General features: G+C 43.5%; 1 protein-coding gene across 1 annotated transcript in view; it reads left to right on the top strand.

The window, feature by feature from the left end:
- The first annotated feature begins 369 nt into the window (after nt 1–369).
- Nucleotides 370–21,731, top strand: part of tet3 (tet methylcytosine dioxygenase 3) — a 42,077-nt gene continuing 20,715 nt past the window's right edge. The window contains exons 1-3 of the mRNA XM_061907074.1: nt 370–1,923; nt 7,789–10,582; nt 17,279–17,369. Of these exons, the coding sequence (XP_061763058.1) occupies nt 1,906–1,923; nt 7,789–10,582; nt 17,279–17,369 (2,903 nt within the window). The 5' untranslated portion in view covers nt 370–1,905. The remainder of the gene's footprint in view (nt 1,924–7,788; nt 10,583–17,278; nt 17,370–21,731) is intronic.

Below are 21,731 nucleotides of genomic sequence, written 5' to 3'. Positions count from 1 at the left end.
ACCCGCAACAGACAAGACTCTGTCCCTTCTGAGCTTCCGCCTTGATTATTATTCAAAATAAGCATCTTTGACATGTCTAGTATCGTTCTATACCAGTTTACTCCTAAATCTAGTTGTGCCAACACCAAGTCTAATGACCAGAGGGGACAAAAGGTACTAAAATGACGACTGGTGAGCCCGTGATCTGAGAGTGTTGTGCCCCCAGCTGCTGTGTCACTGCTGCCGGTGCACAAAGTTTTCCAGTGATGTGTCACATGACTCCTACGAGGTTCTGCTCCTGGTAATGACGACACCACGGCGGCGACGATACGGTCGTGTCATCAACGCGTTTTTTTCCTGCTTCACCCGCTCACCGCCTTCCCTGGCGCTCATTGGTCCCTCTTGCTGCCACGTGACCTGTGCTCCACTTCTCTTCCTTGCCTTTGGACTGCTCAGGCTGCGCGGTTTCATTTCGGGATTGACGCTCGTCTGTTGTGTACGAGTGTGCGCGTGTGTTCCAAAAAAAAAAGAAAAATATGTGAGGAGCAGATAAAGGTACAGTCGCCGGGACCGGAGAGTTGTTTCGTAAGCTCTGAGGGGACGGGGGCTGAGAGGAAGACAGACTAGAAACAGAGAGAGCGAGGGAGGCTTAGAGGAAAAGCCCCGTAGCACAGAGAGGAAGTCAGTCCTGGGGAAGTTGGGTAACGTCAAAGAATGAGAGGGCGGCCATGTTCTCATGATTCACCTGGCTGCGAATGGGAAAATCCGGCGACCGTTAACAAAGAGGACAGACTCCGCGAGGCCGATCAGCCAGCGATTAGGCGACAGGACTGGGGTTGGCGAGGGTTGAGCGAGGCAACGACGGAGATTCAACGGACAAGGACAGGAGAAAGCTAATGTGTTCTGGTTAGGGGTTCTTCGAACGGCAGGGTTCTTCCCGTTCGGAGCCTCCGTCCATCAGGCTGCTATGACTTATTCCATTGACTCCCCACTTTGTTACGTCGCTTTCCTCAGTCCGTTGTCCTGCTCGCCTGACGGCAAAGTGTAATCCGGCGTACCCTCCACGTCCTTCCCCTCGTACTAGAATGAAAAGAGGGATATCGCGGAAAATTCCCTTTCCCATCTCGGAGAAAAGGCTCACTCCCAACGACAGCCAGCGTTAATACCAATGCCAAGGACCCAGCGGCGATGGAAGAACCAGGCTCAGGAAAGGACGAGGCGGCGGTTGTAACATCGCCGAACAAGTCGCCACGGACGTTGGATTTAAAGGGACGAACCGAACAGCTGATCTGAACTGTGGGATATGAGGGAAGAGGAGGTGGAGCTGGAGGCAGTCGGAATGCGGTTTCCTAGGGACTGGAGCCCACGGCTCTTTCTCTTTCTCTTTCTGTTCACTGCACACTCCTCCATTCCGACGTACGTGCCCGCCGCGGCTCAGATAATGGCCTCTCGCTCTGCACACACTGAAGAGAGAGAGAGCAGGGGAGATGGAGGTAAAGGCGGTGTGAGAGGGAGGGGAATAGAGAGAGATAGACGGAGAGAGAGGCGAAAAGGGGGGGGGAGGGTGTCGATTGAAGAGAAACCGACTGCATGTGTAGCCGAGAGACGGGAAGAAAGAAGGAGAGAAAGAGGATATTGAGAAAGGGAAGGGAGGAGCAGACAGATAATGAGAAAGAAGGGAGCAGAGGGAAGGTGGCGGCCATAAGGAGAGGCTAAGAGAATGAGGACGGCGGGGAGGTTTGTTGTTTATGTGTGGCCGGAACGCGCTGGGGGATTTTGCCGCTCGCTCCTTCTGGCCGGATGAAAGAAGTCAAGAAGGCAAGCCGAGACGGTCCAGTTACTCGCACGCCGTCCTGACACCTCAAGCCACGCTCATGCTCCTCTCTGCCGGCCTCCTCGCGGCTTTCTGCTCTCCGACCGGCGCCTATGGAAGTCTCGGGCCACGTAAGTTGAACTTGATGTTGTCATGATGTCCGGGGGGAGGAGAACCGGGAACCTGGGATCCTGGGATCCTGGGATCCAGGGATCCTGGGATCGGGGTTTGACCAAAGCTCCCCCTAGCAACACGGCGCGTCGCGTGCTTTGTCTCCTCCCTCTTTTCATTTTTATTCCGTCAGCTGAGGCGATGCGTCCGATTTAAAGGGCTACTGAGGTGAAGGTTTTGGTTTTTTTCCCCCCTTTTTGGATGCGGGCCAAGAAGTGTGTGTCTTTGTGACAAAGGAACGCTTGGCGTGTAGAAAAATACGGAAATATTACGCTAGGTGCCGCGGGGGAGGTCCTGCGTTACGGTCTGGACGTTTCATCGTCGCTGATCAGCTGTCACTTCGTTTTGCACAAAACACGCCGCGTTTGTGGTGTTGAGCCAGTGACATTGCGTGTGCATGATAAACTGTCAGTGTGTAGTGTGTGTGTGTGTGTGTGTGTGTGCAGATATTCTGTGTTTCAACACACTGCAGTTCTCATAACAGCCGTGCACAGCCCCCACCCCCTTCCTCTTTCCCGTGTGATGCCGCTGATAGTGCGGACATGAGGCCTCTCACGTATTGCCTGCCGGCTGTTGGCTGCTACCACTTTCCAACCAACCCCCCCCCACACATTCTAACCCCAAACCACCTCTAAGCGCGGCCATCAACACCCCCGGGACCCTTACTAGACACACCACACAGAAGGTGCATTCAAAAGACCATAGAATATTTTGGTAATTAAAGGGGAACATTATCACAATTTCAAAAGGGTTAAAAACCATAAAAATCAGTTCCCAGTGGCTTGTTGTATTTTTTGAAGTTTTTTTCAAAATTTTACCGGTCACCGAATATCCCTAAAAAAACCTTTAAAGTGCTTGATTTTCGCTATTTGCGATGCCACTATCCATTTCCCTGTGACGTCACACAGTGCTGCCAATGTAAACAAACAATGGCGAATAGCACAGCAAGATATAGCGACATTAGCTCGGATTCAGACTCGGATTTCAGCGGCTTAAGCGATTCAACAGATTACGCATGTATTGAAACAGATGGTTGGAGTATGAAAATATTGAAGAAGAAACTGAACCTATTGACGCTATTCATAGCCATAGCATGGCCGAATAGCTGCGTTAGCATCGCCGGTAAAATGTGCGGACCAAACGATCAGGACTTTCGCATGTTGTGACACTGGAGCAACTTAAATCCGTCGATTGGTAAGTGTTTGTTTCGCATTAAATGTGGGTGGAAGGAAACGTCATATAGTTGCAAATGCATCTGCAGGTTATCCATACATCTCTGTTCCATGTCTGCTTTAGCACCGCCGGTAAATAGCATGTTAGCATCGATTAGCGTAGCATGTTAGCATCGATTAGCTGGCAGTCAACATCAACAAAACTCACCTTTGTGATTTCTGTGACTTTATCGTTACAAATGCATCTGCAGGTTATCCATACATCTCTGTGCCATGTCTGCTTTACCACCGCCGGTAAATAGCATGTTAGTGTCGATTAGCGTAGCATGTTAGCATCGATTAACTGGCAGTCACTCCGCGACCAAATATGTCTGATTAGCAAATAAGTCAACATCAACAAAACTCACCTTTGTGATTTCGTTGAATTTATTATTGCAAATGCATCTGCAGGTTATCCATACATCTCTGTGCCATGTCTGCTTTAGCACCGCCGGTAAATAGCATGTTAGCATCGATTAGCTGGCAGTCAACATCAACAAAACTCACCTTTGTGATTTCGTTGACTATCGTTGCAAATGCATCTGCAGGTTATCCATACATCTCTGTGCCATGTCTGCTTTAGCATCGCCGGTAAATAGCATGTTAGTGTCGATTAGCGTAGCATGTTAGCATCGATTAACTGGCAGTCACTCCGCGACCAAATATTTCAACATCAACAAAACTCACCTTTGTGATTTCTGTGACTTTATCGTTACAAATGCATCTGCAGGTTATCCATACATCTCTGTGCCATGTCTGCTTTAGGACCGGCGGTAAATAGCATGTTAGTGTCGATTAGCGTAGCATGTTAGCATCGATTAACTTGCAGTCACTCCGCGAATAAATATGTCAACATCAACAAAACTCACCTTTGTGATTTCGTTGACTTTATCATTGCAAATGCATCTGCAGGTTATCCATACATCTCTGTGCCATGTCTGTCATCGCCGGTAAAATGTGGAGACACTCTGGCACATTCAATGGGGGTCTGGCGGCAGACACTTTGGCATCTTTGGGCCGGTGGTGCAACTTGAATCCCTCCCTGTTAGTGTTGTTACACCCTCCGACAACACACCGACGAGGCATGAGGTCTCCAAGGTTCCGAAAAATAGTCGAAAAAACGGAAAGTAACAGAGCTGAGACCCAATGTTTACAATGGGTTGAAAATGACGTCATCCCCTCCAGAGCGATAAACAGAAAAGCGTTTAATTCGCCAAAATTCACCTATTTAGAGTTTGGAAATTGGTCCTAAAAATAGATGGTCTTTTTTCTGCACCATCAAGGTATATATTGACTCTTACATAGGTCTGGTGATAATATTCCCCTTTAAATGCTTGAAAAGTTCCTTACAATGACACATTTTCTATAACTTTTGACTCTAATCTTTAGTTTACTGTTTTGACTATAAAAGAACATCATTGACAAAAAGCAACCTCAACAGTAACATTCCTTTATTATGACCAATGACAAGTAATTCTTAGCTTATAGTTCAAGGATATCAGTTGCTCTATTATGTGTTTACCCAAGTATAACGGTACAGACATACGGTGTTTTATTGAATACCAGACTGTGAGGCAAGGTCTTAACATTTCGGGTGTAGGTGGTCAGTATATCACATGTTGTAAAAACTCTCCTCGGAAGAAACAGTTATTGCCTTACTTACTAATAACCTGTTTGACCTGACCTTGCAGCTCTGGGTGTGCTCCAGTGTACCTTTGAGATGTTGGAAGGAAAACATGGATAAGGGAAGATGAGGCTGGAATAATGTTGTTTCTGTTTTGTCAGTTTGGGTGTGCGGATAAGCTTAGAGCTGGGAGTTATGGTGTGTGGATATTTTGAGACCAAGCCTATAGAGTCGTGTGGATATCTTACGACCTTTCCCACAATATACAAACCCTGTTTCCATATGAGTTGGGAAATTGTGTTAGATGTGAATATAAACGGAATACAATGACTTGCAAATAATTTTCAACCAATATTCAGTTGAATATGCTACAAAGACAACATATTTGATGTTCAAACTGATAAACCTTTTTTTTATTGTTGCAAATAATCATTAACTTTAAAATTTGATGCCGGCAACACATGACAAAGAAGTTAAGAAAGGTGGCAATAGATACTGATAAAGTTGAGAAATGCTCATCAAACACTTATGTGGAACATCCCACAGGTGTGCAGGCTAATTGGGAACAGGTGGGTGCCATGATTGGGTATAAAAGCAGCTTCCATGCAATGCTAAGTAATTCACAAACAAGGATGGGGCGAGGGTCACCAATTTGTAAGCAAATTGTCCAACAGTTTTAGAACAACATTTCTCAACGAGCTATTGCAAGGAATTTAGGGATTTTACCATCTACAGTCCGTAAAATGATCAAAAGGTTCAGAGAATCTGGAGAAATCACTGCACGTAAGCGATGATATTACGGACCTTTGATCCCTCAGGCGGTACTGCATCAAAAATCGACATCAGTGTGTAAAGGATATCACCACATGGGCTCAGGAACACTTCATAAAACCACTGTCAGTAACTATAGTTGGTTGCTACATCTGTGTGCAAGTTAAAACTCTGCTATGCAAAGCAAAACCCATTTATCAACAACACCCAGGAACGCCGCTGGCTTCGCTGGGCCCGAGCTCATATACGATGGACTGATGCAAAGTGGAAAAGTGTTCTTTGGTCTGACGAGTCCACATTTCAAATTATATTTGGAAACTGTGGACGTGGTGTCCTCCGTAACAAAGATGAAGATAACCATCCGGATTGTTATCGGCGCAAAGTTCGAAAGCCAGCATCTGTGATGGTATGGGGGTGCATTAGTGCCCAAGGCATGGGTAACTTACACATCTGTGAAGGCACCATTAATGCTGAATGGTCCATACAGGTTTTGGTGCAACATATGTTGTCATCCAAGCAACGTTATCATGGACGCCCCTGCTTATTTCAGCAAGACAATGCCAAGCCACGTGTTACAACAGCGTGGTTTCGTAGTAAAAGAGTGCGGGTACTTTCCTGGCCCGCCTGCAGTCCAGACATGTCCCCCATCGAAAATGTGTGGCGCATTGTGAAGCATAAAATACGACAGCGGAGACCCCGGACTGTTGAAGGACTGAAGCTCTACATAAAACAAGAATGGGAAAGATTCCTCTTTCAAAGCTTCAACAATTAGTTTCCTCAGTTCCCAAACGTTTATTGAGTGTTGTTAAAAGAGAAGGTGATGTAACACAGTGGTGAACATGCCCTTTCCCAACTACTTTGACACGTGTTGTAGCCATGAAATTCTAAGTTAATTATTATTTGCAAAAAAAAAATAAAGTGTATGAGTTTGAACATTAAATATCTTGTCTTTGTAGTGCATTCAACTGAATATGGGTTGAAAAGGATTTGCAAATCATTGTATTCCGTTTATATTTACATCTAACACAATTTCCCAACTGATATGGAAACGGAGTTTGTAAAAATAGTCTGGAGCAGCTTGTAAACTTTCAAAAGTTGTACATTTTCTTGACTTTACAGGCAAATGAGTTTGTCCATGCTGATTTGACTAATTTTTGGGGGACTCTCTTTATAAAGATGCCAATTTTCTTGACTCTAATTTAAAAAAAAAATCTCAGACGAAGGGAACAATTCACGGGTTTCTGGGCTGTGGTATAAACTTTTGTGTTTAAAAAAAACACGTGGTGTAACTCTTTCACTTCCGAACTGTTTCACAGTTTTACCTCTGCTACTGTATTTTTTCTTTTACAAATACAACCTCATGGTCAGCACGGTGGAAGAGGGGTTAGTGCGTCTGCCTCACAATACGAAGGTCCTGAGTAGTCAAGGTTCAATCCCAGTCTCGAGATCTTTCTGTGTGGAGTTTGCATGTCCTCCCCGTGACTGCGTGGGTTCCCTCCGGGTACTCGGGCTTCCTCCCACCTCCAAAGACATGCACCTGTGGATAGGCTCCTCCCACCTCCAAAGACATGCACCTGGGGATAGGCCCCTCCCACCTCCAAAGACATGCACCTGGGGATAGGCCCCTCCCACCTCCAAAGACATGCACCTGGGGATAGGCTCCTCCCACCTCCCAAGACATGCACCTGAGGATAGGTTGATTGGCAACACTAAAAAACGGTCCCTAGTGCGTGAAAGTGAGTGTGAATGTTGTCTGTCTATCTGTGTTGGCCCTGCGATGAGTTGGCGACTTGTCCAGGGTGTACCCCGCCTTCCGCCTGAGTGTAGCTGAGATAGGCACCAGCGCCCCCCGCGACCCAAAAGGGAATAAGGATGGAACCTCATGGTGGTGCTGTTATTAAACCCCAACATTTGACCGGAATAGTCGGACAGACTTTAAGAATCACAGCATTTGGTTCTCACATTTTATGGGACCGACAATTCTGTAAAGTTTAAGAAAGGTTTGTTGAAAAGCCTGGCTGCAAATCTTTGCAAAGGCACACAGCAACCAGTTTTCCATAAGTCATTGACCATTCGTCTAATGATTTTAGAGGCATTTTGACTACAACTCATAGGGACTCATCTGGAAAAAGTTTAAACACGATATAAAATATTTTTAAAGTAGCGATGCATAACTTTATTTATTTAAAAAAAATAACTCCCCTCTTTCTGTCTTTCAGAGTATTCACAAAGTCACTTCATTGGATGGCCCCAGAGGTGGAGAGCAGATGGAAAGTGGGTCACCAGACCGCCTCCAGGAAGGCGTGCTGAGCCTGGAACTATCCAATGGTGTGAATTGCTACTCAGATGATAATGATTCATCAATGGAAACAGAGCAGAAGAGGTCAGGAAGTGTACCCCCAAGGCAGTGCTGGGTGGCAGAACATGGCAATGACCAACGGCAGCCATCTCTGAACAGCAGCAGTCATGGAAACCGACGAGAACATGTCCACCACGTGGATATGGAGGATGCTCAAAATCTGGTTAATTTTTCTGCCGTTGCCGGCACCTTACCGCCTTCTTCCTCTACTTCTTGCCTCCAAGTGCAGCCTTTGACAAAACAGCTGTATGAGAAGTTTACCCAGGAGATGGGAGCTGATGGGGCTAGGATCAAACACTCATCGGCTCCTGACTCAAGCCACCAATCTCCAGAAAACATGAACACGCTACAGACAGCACTGAACCATGCGAAACATGGTCACAAGCCGCCAAACTGTAACTGTGAAGGGCCGGACTGTCCAGACTACCTGGAGTGGCTGGAGAAGAAGATTAAGTTGGCAACTAGTCAGGCTCAAAGCACCAGCAAGACGAATGATTCATCACATTTGCAGTCCACCATTCAGCAGCCCCATCTGAAGAACCAGTCCTATCTCCAGACCAATGGCGGCCACTTGTCTTCTTCATACCCCCAACAGCAACAGCGAACAAAAGGCCCACACTCTGGCCAAGTGTCCTACTCCAAACTTCCTCCGATTCCCTGTTCTCCCCAGGTGCTGTCGATAGCCAAGGAAAGGAATGTCAGTCTACAGACAGCCATTGCCATAGAAGCCCTCACACAGTTATCTGGTACTGGAACTCAAGGTGTTGGTCTTCCAGGTCACATTCTCTTTAATAATAACCTCCTCCATCATCAACATAGCCAAAACCTTTTATCTCCGTCACCAAATGGCACTAACTTAATACCATCCTCACGCTCTCAGTCCGTCCCTCCAGGATTAAACACTGACCAGCAAACAGCAGTGTCCTGTGAGCACCATAGACCCCAGTCACAGGGCCAGCCCCCCCATGCTTCTACCTCTCCCTTTCCAGGTCAAGGAAATCCTCAAGGCTTTGGCCAGAATCCCCAACAGTGGCTGCATGACCCAAACAGAGGCTCTGAAGAACAGAAAGTATTTATGCGTATGAAATCCGAGTCCTTGTCCCATTATGCTGGTGCACCTCACGCAAGATCAGACCCCATGACAGAGCTCAAACAGCTGCTGGGTGACAAGTCTGGCAATGCATCTTTCAAACTTCCAGTCACACAGCAGTTAAGCCAGAATGGGGGTTTGCAGGCACAGGACCAGCCAGCTTTGCCCAGAATAAAGCAAGAGCCAGACTCTGGTGAGCTCTACCATCACTCTGCCTCCATGGGACATGGCAATGTGGCAAATGGGCAGTTTCTGTCTCACCATTACCCTGGCTCTCCTTTGTCTCCTGGGCAAGCAGCCATCAGACACTCAACTCAGGCAGCTCTGCAACAGCACCTTCACTACAAGAGAAACCTCTTCTCTAATCATCCTTCTGGCTTTGGTGCCCCTGTGGCTTGTCAAAACTTAAAAAAATGGTGGCCACAGATGGAAGCCAATGGTTTGACTCATCTAAACATAAAGCAGGAGCCCAAGGAACCCAAAAAGAAGAAAAATGGATCTCCTGTCTTAAAAGCTATGAGTGGGATGCTCCCAGGCCCTCCTCTTCCTAAACCCAAACAAATTATAATCAAGAAGACTAAGCAAAAAGCCTCTGTGCCAACTTTCCTGCCTAAGTCTCAAATCACCACCGGCCGAGCCAACATCCTGACCAGTCTGCAACCTGCGGGTTCACTGCCCCCTTTGTCCTTCCACAGTAACTCCTCTCAGGTGGCTGCTGCAGGCCTCCCTGCCCAAGCCCAAACTCAGGTATCCATTTCCAACCTCTCATTGCCTCCCTCTTTAACGAGTTCTGCTTCGTCAGCAAACACGCCGGCTCCCGTAGGCTCTCTTCCCCCAGCGATGGCCCATGCAACCAATGCTAAACCAGAGGAAGTGGGTAGTTCAGCCCCTAACACTGCCAGTCCTGCCTCACATATGACCGCCACATCCCCACCCAACACCTCACGGTTACCGGGTCTCATTAACATAGACCCCAAGTATGAAGAACTGATCCGTCAGTTTGAAGCAGAATTTGGGGACTCAGCTGCTGCAGACACACCTTCTAGCCAAGCCATGTCTGCGACTGATACGGCTTCTCAGATAAGAAACAAATCCCAGTCCAATCTCACAGCATCTTCCATCACCCAGATTACTCCATTCGTCCACACCCCAGAGTCCAGCTCCACGCCTCATATGAACAGTAAGGATATGGCTGTTAACAAAGATAACCCTGAAGCCCAAAGGGAAGTAACCTCAAGCCAAGCATCCATAGAGAGCCGGATGTGGGGCCAGAGGGACATCATCCAACAGCAGCAGCAACACAGTCAGATAGAAGATACGTTCAGCATACCATGTTCGCCCAAGCCTAAACGGATGAAAATCGAAACCACGGGCGATGTCTCTGTACTTTCCACCACTTGCTACTCTGAGGATGACACACCCACGAAGAACGGCCTGCCTTGTTCTCCATCTTTGAAAGGGTTCTTGGAGTCTCCTCTGCACTATCTCGACACCCCCACCAAGAACTTGCTGGATACTCCTTCAAAAGACTTACAGGCGGAGTTCCCCACTTGCACCTGTGTGGGTAAGTCAGGTTGGGTCAATATTACAGCTGTGCGTCCATGAATAAAATGTTCCTATAAACAAATTAGGTAGTAGGGAACATGCAATCAATAGGAGGCACTACTTGTCATCTCTGTGACACAATGGTACTGCATTTCCTCGGACAGTCGGCTTCAATCAATTTATACTCGGTCTCCTACTTAATTAATCACTGGATACTTGAAACAAGTAAGAATCTATCTCTAAAAAGACACCTCTTCTTTACAGCGACCGGGTGGCAGGACTCTCTCCTAGAGATAGGGTGAGAAGCTCTGTCATCCGGGAGGAACTCAAAGTAAAGCCGCTGCTCCTCCACATGGAGAAGAGCCAGATGAGGTGGTTCGGGCACCTGGTCGGGATGCCATTCGAACGCCTCCCTAGGGAGGTGTTTCGGGCACGTCCGACCGGTAGGAGGCCACGGGGAAGACCCAGGACACGTTGGGAAGACTATGTCTCCCGGCTGGCCTGGGTATGCCTCAGGATCCCCCGGGAAGAGCTGGACGAAGTAGCTGGGGAGAGGGAAGTCTGGGCTTCCATAGAAAAATACTACAGTATTTGTTTTACACCTAAACATATTTGTTGAACTCAGTGCTAGCTCCACCGGTAACTAAAAGGAGCTAACCGTAGAATTACTGCCGGGTCAAACTCATTTTGCAATATAATTAGTGCAAACTCAGCATTACCTCAGGATTAACGCCGGGTCAAACTGGTTTCGCAAAATATTATTTTTATTAACGCACGTCTAGAATTTCCGCCGGGTCAAACTCGTTTCGCCAAATAATTAGCATATGCCTAGAATTTCCACCGGGTCAAACTCGTCACGTCACGAGTGACACTTCACCTGTCGTCATTTTCAAAATGGAGGAGGCTGATTTCAATCATTTGAAATCGCATAAAGGGAAGAAGATTAAGAGCTATTCAGTAGGATTTAAGGTCCAAGCTATTGAATTAGCTTAAAAGAACAGTAAGCAGCTATGTTTTATTTATATACCGTAGCTGCGTGTGTCAAATATGAGTCATTAAATGACTCCCGCCTCCTGGTGGTAGAGGGCGCTAGTGATCCTTCTTGCGACTACTCGGCTGCAGAAGAAGTGACAACAAGCAGCGATCGTTTATTTTTTCCTCTCGCTTGCACTTTCAACATGGAGGATTACATATCTAAAATAAAACAGCTTTCTAAACTGGACTTTCAATCGAAGCAGGAGGTAATAAAGGAAGATCTCCATCGAGACAGAGAGACTTTTAAAACTGAAGAAAGATAAGGAAGACTTCTATAAACAAGTTATCGATGCTTTTGATCAGAAGGAGCTGCGCATGGACTTTATTTATAAGTAAAGGTAAGACCATTATAAAGTTTTTTTAATTAAATGTGCTTTTTATGATGGTATCCTTACATCACACTCAAATTTATAAGTGCAGGCCTAAATTTACCGCATGCCTTTGGTAAGCGCCGGAGTGAGAAGAGGTTTTCAAATAATTAGCGCCCCGGCGGCAATTCAAGGAAATACGGTAGTCTATTTTTCCTTATCCAATATCGTGATGGGCCCCCACACACAACCTGAGTTCAATCCCGGGCTGGGGATTCTTTCTGTGTGGAGTTTGCATGTTCTCCCCGCGACTGAGTGGGTTCCCTCCGGCTTCCTCCCACCTCCAAAGACATGCACCTGGGGATAGGTTGATTGGCAACACCAAATTTGCCCTAGTGTTTAAATGTTGTCTGTCTATTCAGTACTTTTGAGGACGCCCAATGGTGTAACTCTTCTCCTCCAGAACTGCAAGGGGACAAATACACCACATGGTGGCGCTGTTATTAAACCCCTAAGTTTGACCACAGCCTCACATTTGTGTAAATTTTGTGCATATTTTGTTGAACAACGACTTTTCCATTAATCAGCGGTGGCCATACTTTTTGCCACTAAGGACCAAAGTAAAAACGTTCCAACGGGCCACGGACCGTAGGCCAAAAACAGTTCACCATTATTTTGAAAGACATGACGATGAATGCAATTTTTTTTATGGATACTAACTCGTAAATAAAGGTAAATAAAAAACTGCTTACAGCGGGACCAATGGGGGGGGGGTTCCTCTGTGGGGCGGTATAGCTCGGTTGGTAGAGCGGCCGTGCCGGCAACTTGAGGGTTGCAGGTTCGATTCCCGCTTCCGCCATCCTAGTCACTGCCGTCGTGTCCTTGGGCAAGACACTTTACCCACCTGCTCCCAGTGCCACCCACACTGGTTTAAATGTAACTTAGATATTGGGTTTCACTATGTAAAAGCGCCTTAAGTCATTAGAGAAAAAGCGCTATATAAATATACTTCACTTCACCCATAAAACCCAATAAAAAAGTCAAATTTTAAAGGGGAACTGCACCGTTTTTGGAATTTTGTTTATCGTTCACCATCATTATGAAGACATGACGATGAATGCATTTTTTTTTTATGCATAGTAACTCGGAAATAAACGTAAATTATGTATATATATATATATATATATATATATATATATATATATATATATATACATAAATACATACATATATACATATATATATGTATATATATATATATATATATATATATATATATACATATATATACACATATATATATATATACATATATACATATATACATATATATATATGTATATATGTATATATATATACTGCAATAAGGTGGCGAATGTTCAGGGTGTACACCGCCTTCTGCCTGAATGCAGCTGAGATAGGCTCCAGGGACCCCTCACAACCCCAAAAGTGACAAACAGTAGAAAAAAAAAAAATATATATATATATATATATATATATATATATATATATGTATGTGTATATATATGTATATATATGTGTATATATATATATATATATATATATGTGTGTATATATATATATATATATATATATATATATGTATGTATGTATGTATGTATGTATGTATGTATGTATGTATGTATGTGTGTGTGTGTGTGTGTTTTTGTGTTTCTAACCTTCTTGAGTCATCAAGGAAAAGTACTAAAGATGTCCGGTAATGGCTTTTTTGCCGATATCCGATATTGTCCAACTGTTAATTACCGATTCCGACGATATCAAGCGGCGGGGTATATTGTAGCGTCCCGGAAGAGTAAGTGCTGCAAGGGGTTATGGGTATTTGTTCCGTTGTGTTTATGTTGTGTTACGGTGCGAACTGTGTTTGTCATTCTTGTTTGGTGTGGGCTCACAGTGTGGCGCTTATTTGTAACAGTGTTAAAGTTGACCTGTATGGCTGATGACCAAGTATGCCTTGCATTCACTTTTGTGTGTGAAAAGCCGTAGATATTATGTTATTGGCAGTCCCTTTAAGGTTTATTGGCGCTCTGTACTTCTCCCTACATCCGTGTACCACTCCGGCGTTTTAAATATTCATGAATTTTACTTTTTGAAACCGATACCGATCATTTTCGATATCACTTTAAAGGATTTATCGGCCGATAATATCGGCAGATCGATATTAGCGGACATCTCTAAATTTTGGGTGATTCAACCCCTAATTCCAACCCTTGATGCTGAGTGTCAAGCAGGGAGTTAACGGCTCCCATTTTTATAGTCTTTGGTATGACTCGGCCGGGGTTTGAACTCACAACCTACCCATCTCAGGGCGGACACTCTAACCCAGGGGTCACCAACCTTTCTGAAACCAAGAGCTACTTCTTGGGTACTGATTAATGCCAAGGGCTACCAGTTTGATACACACTTAAATAAATTGCCAGAAATAGCCAATTTGCTCAATTTACCTTTAATAAATAAATCTATATAGACAAAAAAATGGGTATTTCTGTCCGTCATTCCGTCGTACATTTTTTTTCCTTTTACGGAAGGTTTTTTGTATGGAATAAATGATGAAAAAAACACTTAATTGAATGGTTTAAAAGAAGAGAAAACACGAAAAAAATGAAAATTAAATGTTGAAACATAGTTTATCTTCAATTTCGACTCTTTAAAATTCAAAATTCAACCGGAAAAAAAAAGAGGAAAAACTAGCTAATTCGAATCTTTTTGAAAAAAAATAAAAAATTATTTACGGAACATCATTAGTAATTTTTCCTGATTAAGATTAATTTTAGAATTTTGATGACATGTTTTAAATAGGTTAAAATCCAATCTGCACTTTGTTAGAATCCATCCATCCATTTTTCTACCGCTTATTCCCTTTTGGGGTTGCGGGGGGCGCTGGCGCCTATCTCAGCTACAATCGGGCGGAAGGTGGGGTGCACCGTGGACAAGTCGCCACCTCATCGCAGCACTTTGTTAGAACCAAGCTATATTTCTAACAAAGACAAATCATTATTTCTTCTAGATTTTCCAGAACAAAGATTGTAAAATAAATTCAAAAGTCTTTGAAATAAGATTTAAATTTGATTCTACAATTTTTTGTCGATTTGCCGGAATATTTTTTTTGAATTTTAATCATAAGTTTGAAGAAATATTTCACAAATATTCTTCGTCGAAAAAACAGAAGCTAAAATGAAGAAATACATTAAAATGTATTTATTATTCTTTACAATAAATTTAAAATAATTTACTTGAACATTGATTTAAATCTTCAGGAAAGAAGAGGAAGGAATTTAAAAGGTAAAAATCCTAAAATTCATTTTTACGTTTGTATTTTTTCTCCAAAATTGTCTTTCTGAAAGTTATAAGAAGCAAGTAAAAAAAAATTAATGAATTTATTTAAACAAGTGTGAATTTTTGTGAAGTGAATTATATTTATATAGCGCTTTTCTCTAGTGACTCAAAGCGCTTTACATAGTGAAACCCAATATCTAAGTTACATTTAAACCAGTGTGGGTGGCACTGGGAGCAGGTGGGTAAAGTGTCTTGCCCAAGGACACAACGGCAGTGACTAGGATGGCAGAAGCGGGAATCGAACCTGCAACCCTCAAGTTTCTGGCACGGCCGCTCTACCAACCGAGCTATGCCGCCCCAAAAGTGAAGACCAAGTCCATCCATCCATCCATTTCCTACCACTTATTCCCTTTTGGGGGGCGCTGGCGCCTATCTCAGCTACAACCGGGCGGAAGGCAGGGTACACCCTGGACAAGTCGCCACCTCATCGCAGGGCCAACACAGATAGACAGACTACATTCAGTCTTTAAAATATTTTTTGGGATTTACAAATTCTATTTGAGTTTTGTCTCTGTTAGAATTAAAAATGTCGAGCAAAGCGAGACCAGCTTGCTAGTAAATAAATACAATTTAAAAAATAGAGGCAGCTCACTGGTAAGTGCTGCTATTTGAGCTATTTTTTTGAACAGGCCAGCAGGCGACTCATCTGGTCCTTACGGGCGACCTGGTGCCCACGGGCACCGCGTTGGTGACCCCTGGTCTAACCACTAGGCCACTGGGTCATCATTGTCACCGACGTCCCACTGGGTGTGAGTTTTTCCTTGCCCTTATGTGGGCCTACCGAGGATGTCGTGGTGGTTTGTGCAGCCCTTTGAGACACTAGTGATTTAGGGCTATATAAGTAAACATTGATTGATTGACTGAAAATGATTTGTAAATCATTGTATTCCGTTTATAGTTACAATACATCACAATTTCCCAACTCATATGGAAACAGGGTTTGTACAACAAAGTAAAATATATACAATAATATAACATACAATAAACCACATACAAAAAATTGGCGGGCCGTATAAAATATTGTGGCAGACTACATAAAATAATTCGGCAGACCACATTAAATGACAAGGCGGACCATATAAAATACAACAAAGTAAAATATGTTTAATAATATAACATCATAAAAACCACATACAAAAACTTGGCGGGCCATACAAAAGGACGTGGCGCAGTGGGAGAGTGGCCGTGCGCAACCCGAGGGTCACTGGTTCAAATCCCACCTAGAACCAACCTCGTTACGTCCATTGTGTCCTGAGCAAGATACTTCACCCTTGCTCCTGATGGGTGCTGGTTGGCGCCTTGCATGGCAGCTCCCTCCATCAGTGTGTGTGTGAATGGGTGAATGTGGAAGTAGTGTCAAAGCGCTTTGAGTACCTTGAAGGTAGAAAAGCGCTATACAAGTACAACCCATTTATCATTTATATAAAAAATGTGGCAAACTACGTCAAATAATCCGGCAGACCAGAAAAAAATGAAAAGTAAATTTTAAAGCATAGTTAATCTTCAATTTCGACTCTTTAAAATTCAAAATTCAACCCCAAAAAAATGAAGAGGAAAAACTAGCTAATTCGAATCTTTTGGAAAAAATTAAAAACAACAATTACGGAAAAATCATTAGTCATTTTTCCTGATTAAGATTAATTTTAGAATGTTGATGACATGTTTTAAATAGGTTAAAATCCAATCTAACAAATTGGACCAAGCTATATTTCTATAGCTCGGTTGGTAGAGCGGCCGTGCCCGCAACTTGAGGGTTGCAGGTTCGATTCCCGCTTCCGCCATCCTAGTCACTGCCTTTGTGTCCTTGGGCAAGACACTTTACCCACCTGCTCCCAGTGCCACCCACACTGGTTTAAATGTAACTTAGATATTGGGTTTCACTATGTAAAGCGCTTTGAGTCACTAGAGAAAAGCGCTATATAAATAACATTCACTTCACTTCACTTAATGCAGATATCTGATAATTGAACTATTATCTCAAGTATGGAATATGATTCATTTGTTTTTTCCCCCCTTAGAACAAATCCTGGAGAAAGATGAAGGGCCTTACTACAACCACCTGGGATCTGGACCCACGGTGGCCTCCATCAGAGACCTGATGGAGACACGGTTAGTTGTCGCTTTCTCTTCCTCCGCTCTCACAATTCCCCTCCTCCCCGCATTTTGTCCTTAGGGGATCCATGACCCAGAATCCAGCAGGAGGAGCAGGAAATAGCATCATCCTCATCCTCATCACCACAACGCAGGCTAAGGCAGACGCAGCAGCAGCAGATGATAGCTGAGGATGAGGGAGATGATGGAAGGAGAAGCGTAGATAAGAAGAGAGAGAGAGGGAGCGAGGGATGACCGCAGAGGATGAGTGAGGCAGGGAAAGGAAGAAGATGGAGGTATTTAATAACCAAACAGTTTGTATTAAGTAGTAGTAGTCAGGGGTCATCATTGTTGTCATGGTGCTGTGCAGGCAGGGACGGTGCTACAGGAGGCGGAGTCCTTTAAAACCCAGCCCTGTTACCGTATTTCTTTGAATTGCCACCTGGGCGCTAATTATTTTAAAAACTCCTCTCATTACAACGTTTACCAAAGGCATGCGGTAAAGGCAAGCCTGCGCTAATTGATTTAAAACCTCTTCTCACTCCGGCGCTTACATGCGGAAAATTTAGGCCGGCGCTTATGAATTTGAATGTGATGTAAGGATACCATCATGGGGTTGGTAGAGCTCGGTTGGTAGAGTGGCCGTGCCAGCAACTTGAGGGTTGCATGTTCGATCCCCGCTTGTGCAATCCTAGTTACTGCCGTTTTGTCCTCGGGCAAGACACTTTACCCACCTGCTCCCAGTGCCACCCACACTGGTTTGAATGTCACTTAGATATTGGGTGTCACTATGTAAAGCGCTTTGAGTCACTAGAGAAAAGCGCTATATAAAATATAATTCACTTCACAAAATTTGAGTGTGATGTAAGGATACCATCATGAAAATCACATTTCGTAATAAAAAAAAACGTTATTATTGTCTTACCTTTACTTATAAATGAAGTGAAGTGAATTATATTTATATAGCGCTTTTTCTCTAGTGACTCAAAGCGCTTTACATAGTGAAACCCAATATCTAAGTGACATTCAAACCAGTGCGGGTGGCACTGGGAGCAGGTGGGTAAAGTGTCTTGCCCAAGGACACAACGGCAGTGACAAGGATGGCGGAAGTGGGAATCGAACCTGCAACCCTCAAGTCGCTGGCACGGCCGCTCTACCAACCGAGCTAAACCGCCCCCACATCCACGTCCATGCGCAGCTCCTTCTGATCAAAAGCGTCGATAACTCACACTTGCCAAACTTGAGACCTCCGATTTCGGGAGGTGGGGGGTGGCGGTTGGGGGAGGCGTGGTCGGGGTGGGGGGGTGGGGGGCGCAGAGGCGTGGTTGGGGCAGGGGGGGCATGGTTAAGAGGGGTGGCGTGTAATTCACCAACTGGAGTATTTCATATATATTTCATATATATATATATATATATATATATATATATATATATATATATATATATATATATATATATATATATATATATATATATATATGTAGGTGTGGGAAAAATCACAAGACTACTTCATCTCTACAGAACTGTTTCATGAGGGGTTCCCTCAATCATCAGGAAATCTTTATTTTTTTATTTTTTTCATCTCCCGATGATTGAGGGAACCCCTCATGAAACAGTTCTGTAGAGATGAAGTAGTCTTTTGATTTCTCCCACACCTACATATATATATATATATATATATATATATATGTATATGTATGTATGAAATACTTGACTTTAAATGAATTCTAGCTATATATATTTATTTTATTATATATATAAATAAAATAAATAGTTGAATTTCAGACAGCACCTATCAAATACACAGTAATAAAAACACAGTTGTTCTACTAACTGTACTGTGCTTGCTGGTTACTAAAAAAACAACAACAACACTTACCTTTCACTATTTGAGTAACCTTTGTTCTACCATTTGCATATTGGCAAGCGATCTCGGAATCCGGGAACATCCTTCACGGATTTGTTGTAGACATCCGCAAATGAGAACGGGATGTTGCTTCCAGCTATCAGCATAGCCATCTTTGTCTCAGCATAAGTTACACCATCTGGTCTCCATTTTGCGAGGTGGGCCATAATACTGGATTGTGAACGATGTTCTTCGCTGACTGACCGTTCATGGCTGAGTATATCCGTTCACCGTGTTCGATGGAGAAGTCTGTTCTCTAAAATCTACAGGCAACATACCCCTTCCGCTTCGAACTCTCCTGGATAAACTGAAATTCTTGTTTCCATTCGTTCTGGAACTTGCAAGCGTATTTCTTCATTTTGCTCGTCGACGGTGTAATATATTGGGTTGGAGTCAATAACCGGGCGACGTGATGAAGTTACGTCTCTTTACTGTGGGCTTCAGAACAGACTCCCTAATGCATGTTCTTTGACTGCACTTAAATGTAGAATATATTTACATTCTATTCTATGTACAGTAGATGGCAGTATTGTCCTGTTTAAGAGGGTCACAACATTGAGTCAGGTTCTCATGGAGCTGGAGTGGGCGTGGCCTCCAGCTCCGTCTGAATTTCGGGAGAAAATTTGTCCCGGAAGGTTTTCGGGAGAGGCGCTGGATTTCGAGAGTCTCCCGGAAAATCCGGGAGGGTTGGCAAGTATGCGATAACTTGTTTATAGAAGTCTTCCTTATCTTTTATATTTGACAATTTGAAATGTGGACTCGTCAGACCACAGAACATTTTTCCACTTTGCATCAGTCCATTGTATTTGATCTCGGGCCCAGAGAAGCTGGCGGCGTTTCTGGATGTTGTTGATAAATGACTTTCACTTTGCATAGTAGAGCTTTAACTTGCACTTACAGATGTAGCGACCAACTGTATTTAGTGACAGTGGTTTTCTGAAGTGTTCCTGAGCCAATGTGGTGATATCCTTCAGAAATTGATGTCGGTTTTTGATACAGTGCCGTCTGAGGGATCGAAGGTCACTGTCATTCAATGTTGGTTTCCGGCCATGCCGCTTACGTGGAGTGATTTCTCCAGATTCTCTGAACCTTTTGATGATATTATGGAGCGTAGATGTTGAAATCCCTAAATTTCTTGCAATTGCACTTTGAGAAATGTTGTTCTTAAACTGTTTGACTATTTGCTCACGCAGTTGTGGACAAAGGGGTGTACCTCGCCCCATCCTTTCTTGTGAAAGACTGAGCATTTTTTGGGGAAGCTGTTTTTATACCCAATCATGGCACCCACCTGTTCCCAATTAGCCTGCACACCTGTGGGATGTTGCAAATAAGTGTTTGATGAGCATTCCTCAACTTTATCAGTATTTATTGCCACCTTTCTGAACTTCTTTGTCACATGTTGCTGGCATCAAATTCTAGAGTTAATGATTATTTGCAAACAAAAAAATGTTTATCAGTTTGAAAATGATTTGGAAATCATTGTATTCTGTTTATATTTACATCTAACATAATTTCCCAACTCATATGGAGATGTGGTTTGTATTTTATTGGATTTTACAGGCGGAATAGAGGACTGTAAGCGGACTTTTGTTTACGTTTATTTCCGAGTTAGAATGCATGTAAAAAAACATTTGCGTCATGTCTTTCATCATGATTGTGATTGATGAGCAAAATAAAAATAAAAAATGCATTTCCCTTTAAGAATACAGTGATTTGGAGGAATCAAAATAATCTCTTTATTTTTATAAGAGGCAACAAGGTGCATCTTAAAGGGGAACATTATCACAATTTCAAAAGGGTTAAAAACAATAAAAATTAGTTCCCAGTGGCTTGTTGTATTTTTTGAAGTTTTTTTCAAAATTTTACCGGTCTCGGAATATCCCTAAATAAAGCTTTAAAGTGCCTTATTTTCGACTCTCTGCGAAGACACTGGCCATTTCCCTGTGACGTCACACAGTGCTGCCAATGTAAACAAACAATGGGAATACCACAGCAAGATATAGTGACATTAGCTCGGATTCAAACTCGGATTTCAGCGACTTAAGCGATTCAACAGATTACGCACGTATTGAAACAGATGGTTGGAGTATGAAAATATTGAAGAAGAAACTGAAGCTTTTGAGCGAATAGCTATTGACGCTATTCATAGCCATAGCATGGCCGAATAGCTGCGTTAGCATCGCTGGTAAAATGTGCGGACCAAACGATCAGGACTTTCGCATCTTTTGACACTGGAGCAACTTAAATCCGTCGATTGGTAAGTGTTTGTTTCGCATTAAATGTGGGTGGAAGGAAACGTAATATAGTTGCAAATGCATCTGCAGGTTATCCATACATCTCTGTGCCATGTCTGCTTTAGCACCGCCGGTAAATAGCATGTTGGCATCGATTAGCGTAGCATGTTAGCATCGATTAGCTGGCAGTCAACATCAACAAAACTCACCTTTGTGATTTCGTTGACTTTATAGTTGCAA

The sequence above is a fragment of the Nerophis ophidion genome, linkage group LG07, assembly GCF_033978795.1.
Source record: "Nerophis ophidion isolate RoL-2023_Sa linkage group LG07, RoL_Noph_v1.0, whole genome shotgun sequence".
NCBI lineage: Eukaryota > Metazoa > Chordata > Actinopteri > Syngnathiformes > Syngnathidae > Nerophis > Nerophis ophidion.
The sequence above is the reverse complement of the archived record's forward strand: the minus strand, read 5'-3'. Positions and strand labels throughout refer to the sequence as shown.